The sequence below is a fragment of the Colias croceus genome, chromosome 13 (assembly GCF_905220415.1).
Source record: "Colias croceus chromosome 13, ilColCroc2.1".
Taxonomy (NCBI): domain Eukaryota; kingdom Metazoa; phylum Arthropoda; class Insecta; order Lepidoptera; family Pieridae; genus Colias; species Colias croceus.
The window spans coordinates 5,020,092-5,033,575 of NC_059549.1; the positions used below are offsets into that span (position 1 = coordinate 5,020,092).

General features: G+C 31.1%; 2 protein-coding genes across 2 annotated transcripts; one reads left to right on the top strand and one right to left on the bottom strand.

Annotated features, from left to right (window-relative positions):
• Nucleotides 1-2,129: 2,129 nt before the first annotated feature.
• LOC123696768 (circadian clock-controlled protein daywake-like) lies at nt 2,130-11,934 on the top strand. The gene is made up of 5 exons (XM_045643133.1): nt 2,130-2,261; nt 2,488-2,725; nt 10,478-10,608; nt 11,344-11,493; nt 11,701-11,934. Exons 1-5 carry the CDS (start codon nt 2,201-2,203, stop codon nt 11,850-11,852), a joined length of 732 nt encoding a protein of 243 aa, XP_045499089.1. The 5' UTR covers nt 2,130-2,200; the 3' UTR covers nt 11,853-11,934.
• Nucleotides 5,887-7,442, bottom strand: LOC123696769. The gene is made up of 2 exons (XM_045643134.1): nt 6,567-7,442; nt 5,887-6,261 (listed from the first exon to the last, which is right to left on the bottom strand). The coding sequence occupies exons 1-2, from the start codon at nt 7,115-7,117 to the stop codon at nt 6,207-6,209; spliced, it is 606 nt and encodes a 201-aa protein (XP_045499090.1). The 5' UTR covers nt 7,118-7,442; the 3' UTR covers nt 5,887-6,206.
• Nucleotides 11,935-13,484: the final 1,550 nt, after the last annotated feature.

Sequence of the window (13,484 nt, forward strand, 5' to 3'; positions counted from 1 at the left end):
CACAGTTGTTTTTATTGCATCATACGAAGATAAAAAATTTGCATAAGTTACCTACATGTATTTGACGTCAATTTTCCTGCTATAATAGTAATTATGATAATTTTGTGTTTTTCCTAAAAGTTTTTGTTGGTAAAATAAGAAGTTATAATAAATTACAATTAACGAATTGCATTGATACCTATTTTAAAACATAAATGTTTTTCAATTTTATTTTATAAATTGTTATTTTTGTTTCATATTTTACACAGCGTTTAGTAAACTTATACAAAACTAGCTTCCGCCCGCGACTCCGTCCGCGCGGATGTCGGTCTTCGCGTGGATGGTTTATTTCTCCATTTAGAGTAACTCTGACAATGACATCTTATAAATATCTATTGGACCCAAATACGGCTAGGCCTAATTATAATACGCAACGTGTGTTCGCAGTTCTACAGAACAACGTCTATGGATAAAACTGAAATATTAAGATTAATTTTTTTTCTACGTATTTTTCCCGGATAAAAAGTATCCTATTTTACGCCCAGGATAATAAGGTATAATTATACCAAGTTTCATGGAAATCGAACCGTTAGTTTTCACGTGATGTCTTCACATACATACAGACAGAAAAAAATTTTTTTAATCACATATTTGGGTTTGGTATCGATCCAGTAACACCCCCTGCTATTTATTTTTTCAATATTTTCAATGTACAGAATTGACCCTTCTACAGATTTATTAGATATATATATTGTATAGATAATCAGACAATAACATCTGAATCTGATGAACAATCTGAATGCATAAATAAATAAATTACTTTTAATGAACTATTATTTTATCTTCATAAAATACAATGTAATTAATTAAATCCTAACTGAATAACATTAAATTGCTTTGCATATTTTACCTTTAATCGAAAAATCTTTATCGTATACAATTTATCTGAATCTCGGAAACGGCTCAAACGATTTCCATGAAATTTTGCTAGTAGGTATTCATCGGAAAAAAAATACAGTGCAAAATAAAGAGATACGAACTTAATTACAGATTAATTTTGAGTGCATCAAAAATAGACACTTAGGTACCTTAAATTTAAAAAGAAATGCATTATTTCATTATTATGTTAAACGAAATTAATGTTTATAAAATAATGTTAGATCTGAAATAAATTAAAAATCTAAAATCTATTCACAATTTCCATTAAGTATATTTATAATTTAATATCACACAATATTTATTATTACGTACGTATAGGAAAGTTTTTGTCTGTATTATTACATAATTTTCGTTAAATTCTTTAAGATACAAATACACCAAGCGCAAAAAGTTTACCTTTTAGCTACTATTATGTATCTGTGCTATCAGTTCGCAGGATTAAATCATTTTAATTTATGTGAAAAACTTTATTATATATAATTTTATTAATCTCAAATTCATTTTAGTTATTTTTTAACACTTAAAGAGCATTAACGTAATGTAGGCAATGTTTTAATTTCTGTCCTAGGGCTTAGTGAAACATAAGTATTCTGTTTTTATTTTTAAAATCTAATGCATTTTCTTGCTGCCATTGTTATTTTTCAATGTATGATATCTCAGCATAACTTCAAAAAAGTTATAATAATTTAATTCTTCATCATACTGTCGGTCTTTTAATTTTAAGATAACAAAGTTGTTTTATATTATAACCATACAGGAAAGATGTGAGAAATTTAGTATTAGATTGAAAATTCAAATGTCCATTTTATACGCTGAACGAATTTTAAGACTTTTCTCTAGGTTCGATCAAGTCTTCAAATAAGAAATAATATAGGCCGGATATATTGTGATACTTTAGAGAGTTTGTATTAAATTTACAACATACACTGCCATTGAAATTATTCTAAACTCTAGAACTGTAATGAGGAAATTGAAAATTTAATATTCTTACTATCATAGTATTTTATTTTGTACTAGCACAGGTTAATTAAGGAACATCGTCATTACTTAAAACAGTTATATCAATTATGTATTCAAGTATCAATTATATATTTAAGTGCTCTTTATTTATAGAAAAGTATATGTTATTAGGGCATTACTGACGTCAGCGGCGTAGTAGTTGCTTCTAATGAGAAGTTGTAACATGCAATTTGTATGACATTCGCGTATAAAGCCGAGATGCCGGGAGCACACGGTAACTCGGTTACAAAGTGTCATACAGGAACAGTAAGGGTCATATAGGATGTTGCGGAAACTTTTTGTTTTATTTTTAGCGGTCTGGAGTGCTTCCCCGCTGAGTTTACGTAAGTTTCATTCGAATTTATTGCTGTTAAATTCATTTTATATTAAATTATTCGTTTAAAAATGTATATTAATATTCATTTAGTAATAAAACCTTTTTTGTTGTACTTGTAAGGCGTAAAAAATGGGTAAGGTTACCAGTTACCACCTTAATTTACGACAAAAAATTGCAAGGTTTTAATAATAACACCTAATTTGATTGCATATTCTTTTTTGCATTGTTTTTAGCGGATTATTTGAAATCTTGTTCAAGAAATGACCCAAAGTTGAACGAATGTGCATTAAAATCTGCAAGAGAGTCTCTTAATTTATTCGCACTGGGTGACCCTAGTAGAGGTCTATTGCCATTGGACCCGCTATATGTTGCTGAAATGAAGATTTATGTTCCTGATAAAAACGGCTTAAAGGTCGTTTTTAAAAATAATTATTTTAAAGGATTAGCGAAATTGCATTTAGAAAATCTTACGTGAGTATTTCTTTATTTGAATTAGTTACTATTACTAGGTACTATTTTCGTATCAAAATATTATTTTTTTTTTTTTTTTTTATTACCACAACCGACAAAGGAGCGGGCGGTGTTCTGATGAATAGCGTCGTTTTTCCTCATTTCCTAAAATAAACGTTTACCTAGTTAGAATTACTTTTTAATGACTTGATAACTATAAACAAAAATGTCCTAGCTGAGTTGAAAAATGTCCTAGGAAAAGCAGTCTCCCAATTAAGTCTTTCCCCAAAAATATTTCTTCATCAAGCAAAAAAAAAATCATTAAAATTCGGTGAAAATAAGGAACTATTAGAGCACAATGAGTCACGGGCAATTAGCTACGGGCCTTTAATTATGAATAACATCGTGACGCGCCGTCTCAAAGGGAGCCGAAATTAAGCGCGGTTGATTCGACGGCTACAAAAGAAGTAATGGAGTGAACCGGCCTATGATCTGCTGAATTTTAGTGGGGGATAGGTTAAATTGATTAATTAAAACTTCCTTCATTTTACACCCGCGAAATTACCGACGTTTTCTAAGGGAGGCCTTTATAATAATTTACGTAATGATGATGACCTACCTTTGTGTTGTTGGTCAGTTATTTTAGGAACTATTTCCTCTAGTTCCTTTTTAAAAGTAGGTATTTGCGTGAATTACTTTAATTTCATTTTTCAACGAGAATTTCTTACAGCATTATACAGAACAAACCAAAATCAGAAACATTTAGTTCGTTTAATTTGATATAGATTATATTATTTCAATATCTAAATGAAAATTGAAACTAAATATTTAATAACAACAAGTCGTAATCAGATCTTTATAAAGATATTAATACATTTTTTAAGCTAGCTATTTAGTGTTTTTAAACCAAACATTCAAAACATAAAATTAAATATTGTTTTTTTTTTCTTATTTTGAGAGTCGATGCCCAATAAAAGGAAAAGGATTCATGATAATTGTTAACAGTTTTCCTTTTTTTTTTTTTTTTTTTTTTTGGTTTTCATGGCAAGAAGATGTGACTTTTTGCCAGTGTCAAGTATGATAAAAGGTAAGGAAACAATTCGCGGTAAGGATTAAGGTGAGGAGATTTGGATTTAAGTCAGAGGAGTTGGGAAATATTTATATATACATAGATTACTATTTATATTATTATTTACTTATTATAGATACGTTTAATGTTACTAGATACAAATATATATGTATAAATTATTATAACTTTAAGTTATTACTTATTATAAATGATGATAAGGCGTTGTATAACTTTATAGGATTTTGTAGTAAACATAACATACGAGTTGGAAATGGAATACGAAGGGATATCAAGTTGGATATAAACGAAGAGTGGTCAAGTAAGGGGCATGCAAAAAATATGTGATCTATATCTCCTACATCAGTTCCACATTCACAGATGGCACTATTTAAAATACCCAGTCTCGCAAGATGAGCTGGGCAACATGTATGACCAAGACGCATTCTTATAATAATAGAGGTTACAAGCTTACAGCCTGTAACTTTATTGAACCAAGGTTTAGTGGTAACGACTTCTTGTAACTTATAATATTGCTTTCCTTTATATAATGTACTTTGTTTCCAGAGATTTTCCCAAGACTCGTGCAAGTAAATTTTAGGCAAACTGACCAAGTCATGGCAATAACTCTGATAGGGAAACATGTCTCCACATCGCACAGCAGACCTTGCCAACTCATCAGCTTTTTCATTTCCTTGGATACCACTGTGACTTGGTATCCAAGCAAATGTAACAGCATAACCTTTGAATGAACATTCTAATAATTTACTTTTGATATCAAAAATAATGGGGTAAAAGGGTTTATTAAGAAATGAAAATTTGTGAAGACTTTGCAAGGCACTCTTGGAATCTGTAAATATAATTGTTTTTGGCAGTTTCATTAAGATTACATACTCTACGGCCTTAAGTATACCTAAGCATTCTCCAGTAAAAACTGACGATTCTGGCGGAAGTTTATTTTTTATATAAATGTTGAACTGCTGGTGAAACACTCCAACTCCTACACAACTCTGAGGTGATGATTTTGATGCGTCAGTATAAATGTGATTATGTTTTTCCCATTCTTTACAATTCAGTGCATTTTTAAAGTCTATATAAGCATATGAATCATGTTTCGTTATGCCTATATTATAAACTATATCTGGGGATATAAGAAGAGATTTGAAATTATTACTAAATAGCGGCAACGCCGAAGACCGATGAATCGGGGAAGGTATAGATTTGATTCTGTGATAACTTTGAATCAGACATGGTAACATTTTATGGTCCCAATACCTGCATGTTAGAATTTTGCAATATAATTTTTCTAATCTATTGAACAAGGGATGTCTAGAGAATTGAAATAGACGAAATACATATCTATCTGATAAATATTGCCTCCGAAGGGATAGCGGAGGCTCACAACATTCTATTTGAAGCGCATTGATTGGGCTAGATTTCATGGCACCTGTTATTATTCGTAACGCTTTCGATTGAATAAGATCTAACTTTTTAAAGGCTGTAACATTTCCACCGTCTAAGAGAAACATCCCGTAGTCCATAGTACTTCTTATAATGGCATTATAAACAAGCTTCAAACAAAATGGGTGAGCTCCCCACCACACCCCCGAGAGGCACCTTAACATATTTAAATATTTTTCGCACTTTATCATCACGTAATTTATGTGAGGAGTGCCTGTGAGCCTATAATCCAATATAACGCCTAAAAATTTAGTCTGATCGTGTTGAGGTAAGGTATTATTTTTATACACGATATTTACGGTCGGTGACGACCGTTGTCTAGAAAAAACTACAACAGAACTTTTGGAAACCGATATATCGAGTGAGTTAATATCAAGCCATTCGCCTAATACATGCAAGTTATTGTTTATCGAGCTACAAGCTGAAATTAAATTATCATTTGCAACATATATTACAACGTCATCAGCGTATTGTAATATGTTAACAGAATCAAAAAATATATCTTCTAAATCGCTTGTATATATGTTATACAATAATGGGCTGAGGACGGATCCTTGAGGAAGTCCTTTATGTACAGTTCGCGATAATGTAGAGTCAGAATAATTTAACTTTAATTTTAATTTTCTCTCAGTGGCTATTACAATTATAAAGTTAATTAGTATTTCGGGGATCTGTAATTTGATCAATTTATTCTTTAGAATTTGTATATTAACATTATCATACGCAGAATTAATATCAAGGAAAACAGCAATGACATGTTGGTTATCAGAAAAAGCAATACGAATATCCGTTGTTAAAATACTTATGTTGTCCATAGTACTTTTACCTTTCCGAAAACCAAACTGTGTTTTTGATAATGAGTTATGATGTTCAATATACCACTCTATACGGTTTTTAACTAAATGTTCGGCTATTTTGGCTAATACTGATGATAAAACGATAGGTCTGTAGGAGGATGCTTCCTCTGGGTTTTTGTTAGGTTTTAACACAGGTATCACTTCCTGCTCCTTCCATTGAGGTGGTATATTTCCTGTCAGCAAAACAACGTTAATAAGGTTTAGATAATATTCTAAGGCAGAATCGCCGAGGTGCGAGAGGAAGGAGTAAGGTATTCCGTCTAAACCCGGTGCAGAATCGTTCACTCCAGACAAAGTACCCTTTAATTCATATAATGTGAATGGTGTTGATAGTATTGCATAGTTATGATCCATTTGAACAGATTTTAAAATGGGGAAGTAATCTAACTGTGATGGGACTGAAGGTGGTGCTATTGTATCTATAAATTCTTCAGCTAACGATTCTGGAACTATAAATTGTTGATCTCTATAAACTGACCTGAAGCGTCTTATAGAGTTCCATACTTCGCTAGGATTAGAATTGGGAGAAAGAGAGGCACAAAATGATTTCCATCCTTCCCTTTTTTTCTTTTTAAGAAGAATTTGGGTATCTTTTATAATCGCGTTTAAAATATCCAAATTTTCTTCTGACATGTCTTTGTTATATACTTTCTCTATGGATTTCCTTTTCTTGATAGCCTCTGAACATTCCTTATCCCACCAAGGGGGAAAAGGTAGTATTGAAGTTTTCGTTGGTTTTGTAGGTAAAATTTCATCAGCTACTTTTAAAATAATTTTTGCAAAATTGTTTGAACATTCTGTTTCTTTCCCCTCTTTGACTTCAGACAGCTCCTTAACCTCGTTTTCTATGCGATTTCGATAAATATCCCAGTCTACATTTTTTAAATTATATTTACAGCGTGGTGATCTTTTATTACAATGCTTATTATTTTTATTAGGAAGATTTAACAAAATTGGAAAGTGGTCGCTTCCAAAAGTAGACACTAAAGGCTTCCACGATATTTTTGAAGCTAAATTTGCCGAGCACATTGATAAATCTACTGCACTAATATTTTCATTAATATGTGTCCGTCGAGTCGGTTCACCTGTATTTAATAAACATAAATTGAATTTATCAATTAACTCCAATAATAATTCTCCATTGGTATTAGTAATACTACTGCCCCATACTTGATGGTGTGAATTAAAATCCCCTAACACAAGCACTTGACCATGTAGTGAATTCAATACCTGTCTTAAATCATTTAAAGCTTCAGAAGTTGGATGGGGTATGTAAATTGACACAACGGAAATTTTGTCAACAACGGCTCCCACAACGTTTATATTACAAGACTGATTATTGTTGAAAAAATTTATTTTTTTGTATAGCAATGAATTTTTTAATAAAATAGCAACCCCACCATATCCATCACTCCTGTCATCACGTAAACAGTGATAGCCAGGAATGCGAAAAAATGAACTTGGTTTTAACCATGTTTCATTTAAGGCAATTGCCAAAGGTTTATATTTATTTATAAGATGTATTAGTTCCGTTTTTTTAGGGATAACACTTCTACAGTTCCACTGAATTATATTTGAATCCATTATTATTACCGAAATTTTTGAGCACATTGTTTAACTGAGCAACGTTGGACGGTTTTAAGATATTGTTTTGATGTAAAGCTTCTATTAAAGTTGATAATAAATCTAATATGACATTATTAGGAGACTGGTCACTACTAGGCTGAATTGCGCAACCATTATCAGGAGCTGGGATCTGATATTCCTTTATGAGGGCTTCATGCGAAGCTCTATCATATCCCACACTTGTTTTAGGTGGAGATCGTGGTTTTAAAGCTACTGTCTTTTTATATGATGACCTCTGAGTGCCAGCATGTAATGAATTTGTTTTATTTGATGTGAGATGTACAGTTGGGGTTGACTGTAATATGTCTGTAAAAGATTTAGAAATTTGTGGATGTAATTTACTTGCTTCAGCATATGATATATTCTGCTGAGCCATTGAAATTTTAATGTTCCTTTGTCTATTAAATTCTGGACAGACTTTATTCGTAGCGTAGTGAAAGCCAGAACATGTAATACACTGTGCGCAATCTTCCTCAACAGTGCATGTCTCACCTGAATGATCTAGACCACATTTATAACAACGAGGTTTCGATCTACAGATGTTTTTTGTATGGCCATATCGGCAACAGTTAAAACATTGAATTGTTGGGAAAATATACAAATCAACTGGTAATGCATTATAACACATGTATATTTTTTGGGGTAGGACTTGACCATCGAAGGTTAAAATGACAGATTGGGATGGCTTCCAAACATTGGATCCATCAATGTTTACTTTAAAATTGATTCGCCTAATTTTAATAATTTTACCACAGCCAGAAGGCACAGATATATTATCTATAACTTCCTCAGGAGACCAGTCACTCGGAACACCCCTAACTAAACCCATTCTTGTAATGTGAAATGTTGGGATTTTAGCTTTTAGTTTAAATGTATTTAGATTGCTATTATTTAAAAATGCATTGGCATCGTAAAAGGTTGAAAACGCAACAGAACATCTATTTCTCCCTATTCTCTTAACACTGCCAGGAACAATATTTTGAATTTTATTTTTCTTTAAGAAATTTCCAAATGTGATAGGGTGCAATGTGGAGCCATCTCCCTCAGAACCTTCTATTCTCTGCACATGAACTATATATGGATATCCATCTGTTTGGATATAATTGGCACGAATAATATGATCTGTAGGATTAGGTGGAACTGAGTTTGATGTTTCTGCTACATTATTATTTGATATAAAGGAAGAAGAATCATTACTAGAATTAATATTTGTATCGCTATCATTCATAATTTTTTTACGCCGCCTTTTTCTATTTAGTTCCGGATCTAATAGTATACTTTCATTGTTTGATTCCAATGTGACATAACTTGCCACAAGAGGACCAGAGCGTAAATCTGAATCCTCTGAAAAAGGATCGGGAGGGTCGTTCATATTCCCGCCCGAAACTCCCGCGAGGGTTCTTACATACTAAAAATATATCTACAAGAAAACTTACCAATATACACCACAAAACTATATGAATTTACAAATATATATAATAAATACAAGTAATATTTACAAAATAAACACCTCTGACTACAAAAAAATAATTAAAATTAAATCAGCTTTAGAAACACTCCCTCCAACTTCGAAGTTTCCCGCGCTTTTTCCCAGTTTTCCTTATCTTGGGCATCAATTCTCAAAAAAAGAAAAAAAGCAATATTTAATTTTAAGTTTTGAAATTTGAATGTTTGGTTTAAAAAACACTACATGGCTAGCTTTAAAAATGTATTAATTTATGTACGTAAACATAAATTACATCTTAAAAATGTACAGTAATAGTGTATAGTTTGACATTTGACATACCATTAACAAGACCGGTTGTAAATATGCCATAAATACCTATATCCTTACAACCATTTTACAACTATACTAGCAATCATTTTTAATCATTCGATTATTGACATTGTAACATAATATATACTTTACCTGTGCACTTAAATCTAATTGGAGATTGTTTCGCCTTAACAAGTACCTATGTCCTATATTCAGACTAGCGTCATCTCGACCCCTTAACCTAAGTATTTTATTCATCTTAAGTAAAATTACACGGGTATTTAATAGCACATCTCTTGTATGATTTGAATGTAAGATTGCACTCTTGTATTATATCGTGGTTGTGCTCGCGAAGTGTCATTTTTTACGTTACTAGCGAGATTTTTAGGTCATCTTAGTCTCTATTAAACGTCATATTATTTACCATATTTATCTATTTAATTGTGTGAAACTATGTATAATATAGTGTTTAACTTTCTGTCCACTTTATCTAAAACCTAATAAAACATATTAAAAACTTCATTGAGAAACACTTTATAAAAAAACGCATCAAAATCCGTTGCGTAGATAGTTTTAAAAATAGGTATATACCTAAACTTACACATTACACAGGATGTAACTTAAGGATATAGAGATAGATAAAGCGACTTTGTTTTATACTGTATAGTACTGTATACTGTATATTTTGTAGTGATTAGAGGAGTTTGCATTTTACCTCTGAAAAGAAATAGGTATTACCTATATATTTTGTGTGTCGAGCCGAAGATTTTTAGTTGGTCAAATTCAGTTGATAACATCGAGGCGAGATAAGTCGTATGACGCGCCGACCACATGACTAAGATTTAACCACAAACAAAAAGCCCAAATAGTCTTTTTGTTTTTATTTTTGTAAGACAGAATTTAAATTTAATATAACGACAATCATTACACACGTTTTTTATTATTTTTTAATCTACTAACTATTATTACTTACAAGAAACAAAATAAGGTACATTTGATGATTTTAGATTCGACTTGGATAAAAAATTAATCACTGCTGATGCCTTAGTGACTCTTGATGTAAAAAATGAATATGAGGTCAGTGGGAAAATCCTTGTTTTGCCGATTCGATCCAGTGGCGATGCATCTATAAAGCTAAGTATGAAAAACATTAATAGACTTTGTTACATAACCGCTAAAATAGCTACAAATGTGAATTAGATTATGATTTAGTACGGCTATAAAACTTTGAGCAAAAACAACTGAATAATCTCATAGTAAATGATAACAAAACAACAATTATGTAATACCACATATTTGTAAGTCCTTTTAAGATATAACACTAAATAAATAGTCTTTAATCTTTATAATACAATTTAAGTTTAAATAAAATCTGTATAATAATAGATTTAATGTTATGCATAGTGACGTTTAATTAAAATATATTAACAAGAAAAGACAAGACAAGACTCACAGATTTTATAGTTATATGGACTTACACAATCCTTAAATAGGTCTCCTTTGATGTACTGATGGACAATTGAAGCATTAACCTACATAGTTATTACCATTTCTATCTTAGATCAGGGCATCCCTTTCATCAAAGTAATTTAGTGTGTAGACCAAATAAGGTCCTTTGCATTTAAATATAAGTATGTGTGTTTTCGAGATATTGAAGTGAAAATTCTTTAAGCGCATTGAGAGTAAAATTTCAAGGTCGCATCATGGCAATACTGTCACGTCATGAAGTAAGTATTTTGTATCTTGTCAAAGAAGTTTCACTATTGACACGTGTGCTTGGCACACACGCTCTTTTTTATTTTTCTATTTTCTTGTAGATAGTATAGATAAGTATTTCCAACCTATAAGAATTTTTGTATTAATTATTTTACAGAAAATACACTATTGCATATACGCATATGGTACAAACACATAAAAGCAGATGACGATAAAGTATACTGGAATATTACAAAACATGATACCAAGTATGAGGTAGAAAAAGCAACATTCCGATTAGAAAATTTATTGAACGTTAAAAATATAGGTATGGTATTTTTAAAACTTAATTATAAAGCTGTATTCTTTATATGTTAACTTTTTCCTGCAGTTTATTTCCGAAATAAATTGTACACGTTGTTTTTTTCTCTTTTACATCTTAGGAGACCACAATAACTGACAGACAATCAAATGTATCCCACAACACTTCAAATAACCCATTAAACTGTTCCTTTCACGATTTTTCCGTTTACAGGGGACCAAATAAACAAACTCCTCAATGAAATGTGGCGTGAGATTGTGGCAGATGTAGGCCCGTCGATATGCGAGAGCCTCAGCGCATCTGTAGTGAACAACTTGGCTGTTCTACTTAGCCAGGTTCCCTATGACGAACTTATGCCTGAGTGAATGCGACACAAAACGTACCTCTTACGTTGCATTTACATCAAACGAGCGAATCTCATTATATCCCCGCTATGTCAAATTCTTAAGTGTACGAGCATTCTTTCGTTGTTCTTAGTGAATCTTCTAATACTGAAAAACACTGAATACGACTTATCGTTTACACTAAAAGATCAAGAAAGAATGTTTTTTCTCTAGCTCTATGTTCGTTTGATGTAAATGCAACGTTAAGTATTTAGTTCATGCCAAAGGCTAGCTGTCTTAATATAAGGTGCGATTTTGGTACCATTTTTGTATTTCAAGAATAATTGCAAAACAGTACAATTTAAAATGACTGAAGTTGCATGAATAAATGTTTGGTTGGTTTTTTTATTTTTTTACTGGTTTTCCTCGTTGTTTTATTTTAATATCGTTGATCTGCTTGGTTTAACACTTGACACCTATTAATAATTTATTATTATTACGCTAGTGCCATTTTATAAAGAGTCGTAATTTGTGAAATAAAAAGAAATCATTAATAAGCTAGACGAAGTGTTAATTAATACATAATACTATTTTTTTTAATACGTTGGGGTGAAGACTATAGCTACCTTAATATGCGTGTACAAAATTTGGATAAACATTAATTTCCCAGTAGGATGATAACTAGAAATTTGAAATTCATTGGTACTGTTAAACATATTATGTAATTTAAACATTTTTTTTTTGTAAACTTTATTCATTTTATAGATCACTATTTAACTATGGAGACTGTAGTTTCCTTTCAAAAGCCGCTTTTTCTTCTATCGCTATTTAATTTTTCAAAATTTCACTCCAATACGAGCCAGCGCAAAAATATTTAACCTATCTTACAGATATCGGTACAGAGTTTATCTTGAGTTTTATCTTAGAGAGAATTATTTAGTGATTCAATAGCGAAATAGGAGAAAACAGAAAGAAATAACGACAAAACCAATCAACAAGTTTATGTTTGTTTTCGTTAATCTCGTTCTGACCTTTTTACAAACTCTTGGAATACTAAATACGATTGAGTAAATAACCAAGAATTCACCTGAGGCTTTTGTAACGGTCATTAAATAATAAAACATAATATTTATTATGTGAATTACATTATGTCCATGTATATGACCTGTAACTTTATAGTTTAACTAAGGGCATAAATAATTGATGCTTATTACATTTGAGTCTAAGAATGGATTAGCGGAATTTCGATTTAATAGACAAAAATTTTTTAAAGATTTGGAAACATAATCTACTAGTGAAACGACAGTAGAAATTGTAGTTTGTTATCAGTTTCACACGCAGTCAAATCCTTGATCCTTTTCTTAGAACACGACGATGCGATCAGTTTACGCTCTAAGTAACTGCACACAATTTGTACGTATTTTATTAGTAGTTAACCTTTTAATCCTTTATCATCACAAACAAGTTTAGGACACAGATGTATGTAAATTTTCTTTAGCAATATTGTAACTCTTCTTACAAAGTAATTCTAGGTAATAAAAAACTAATATATAAGAATATTATCTATACCTTTAAAGTATATACAATGTACACTCAAGGAGGTTTAATGTTTAGTAAACTACTGAAAATAAATTGTTCAATTAAAAAAATGAATTAATATTTAAAACATAACAA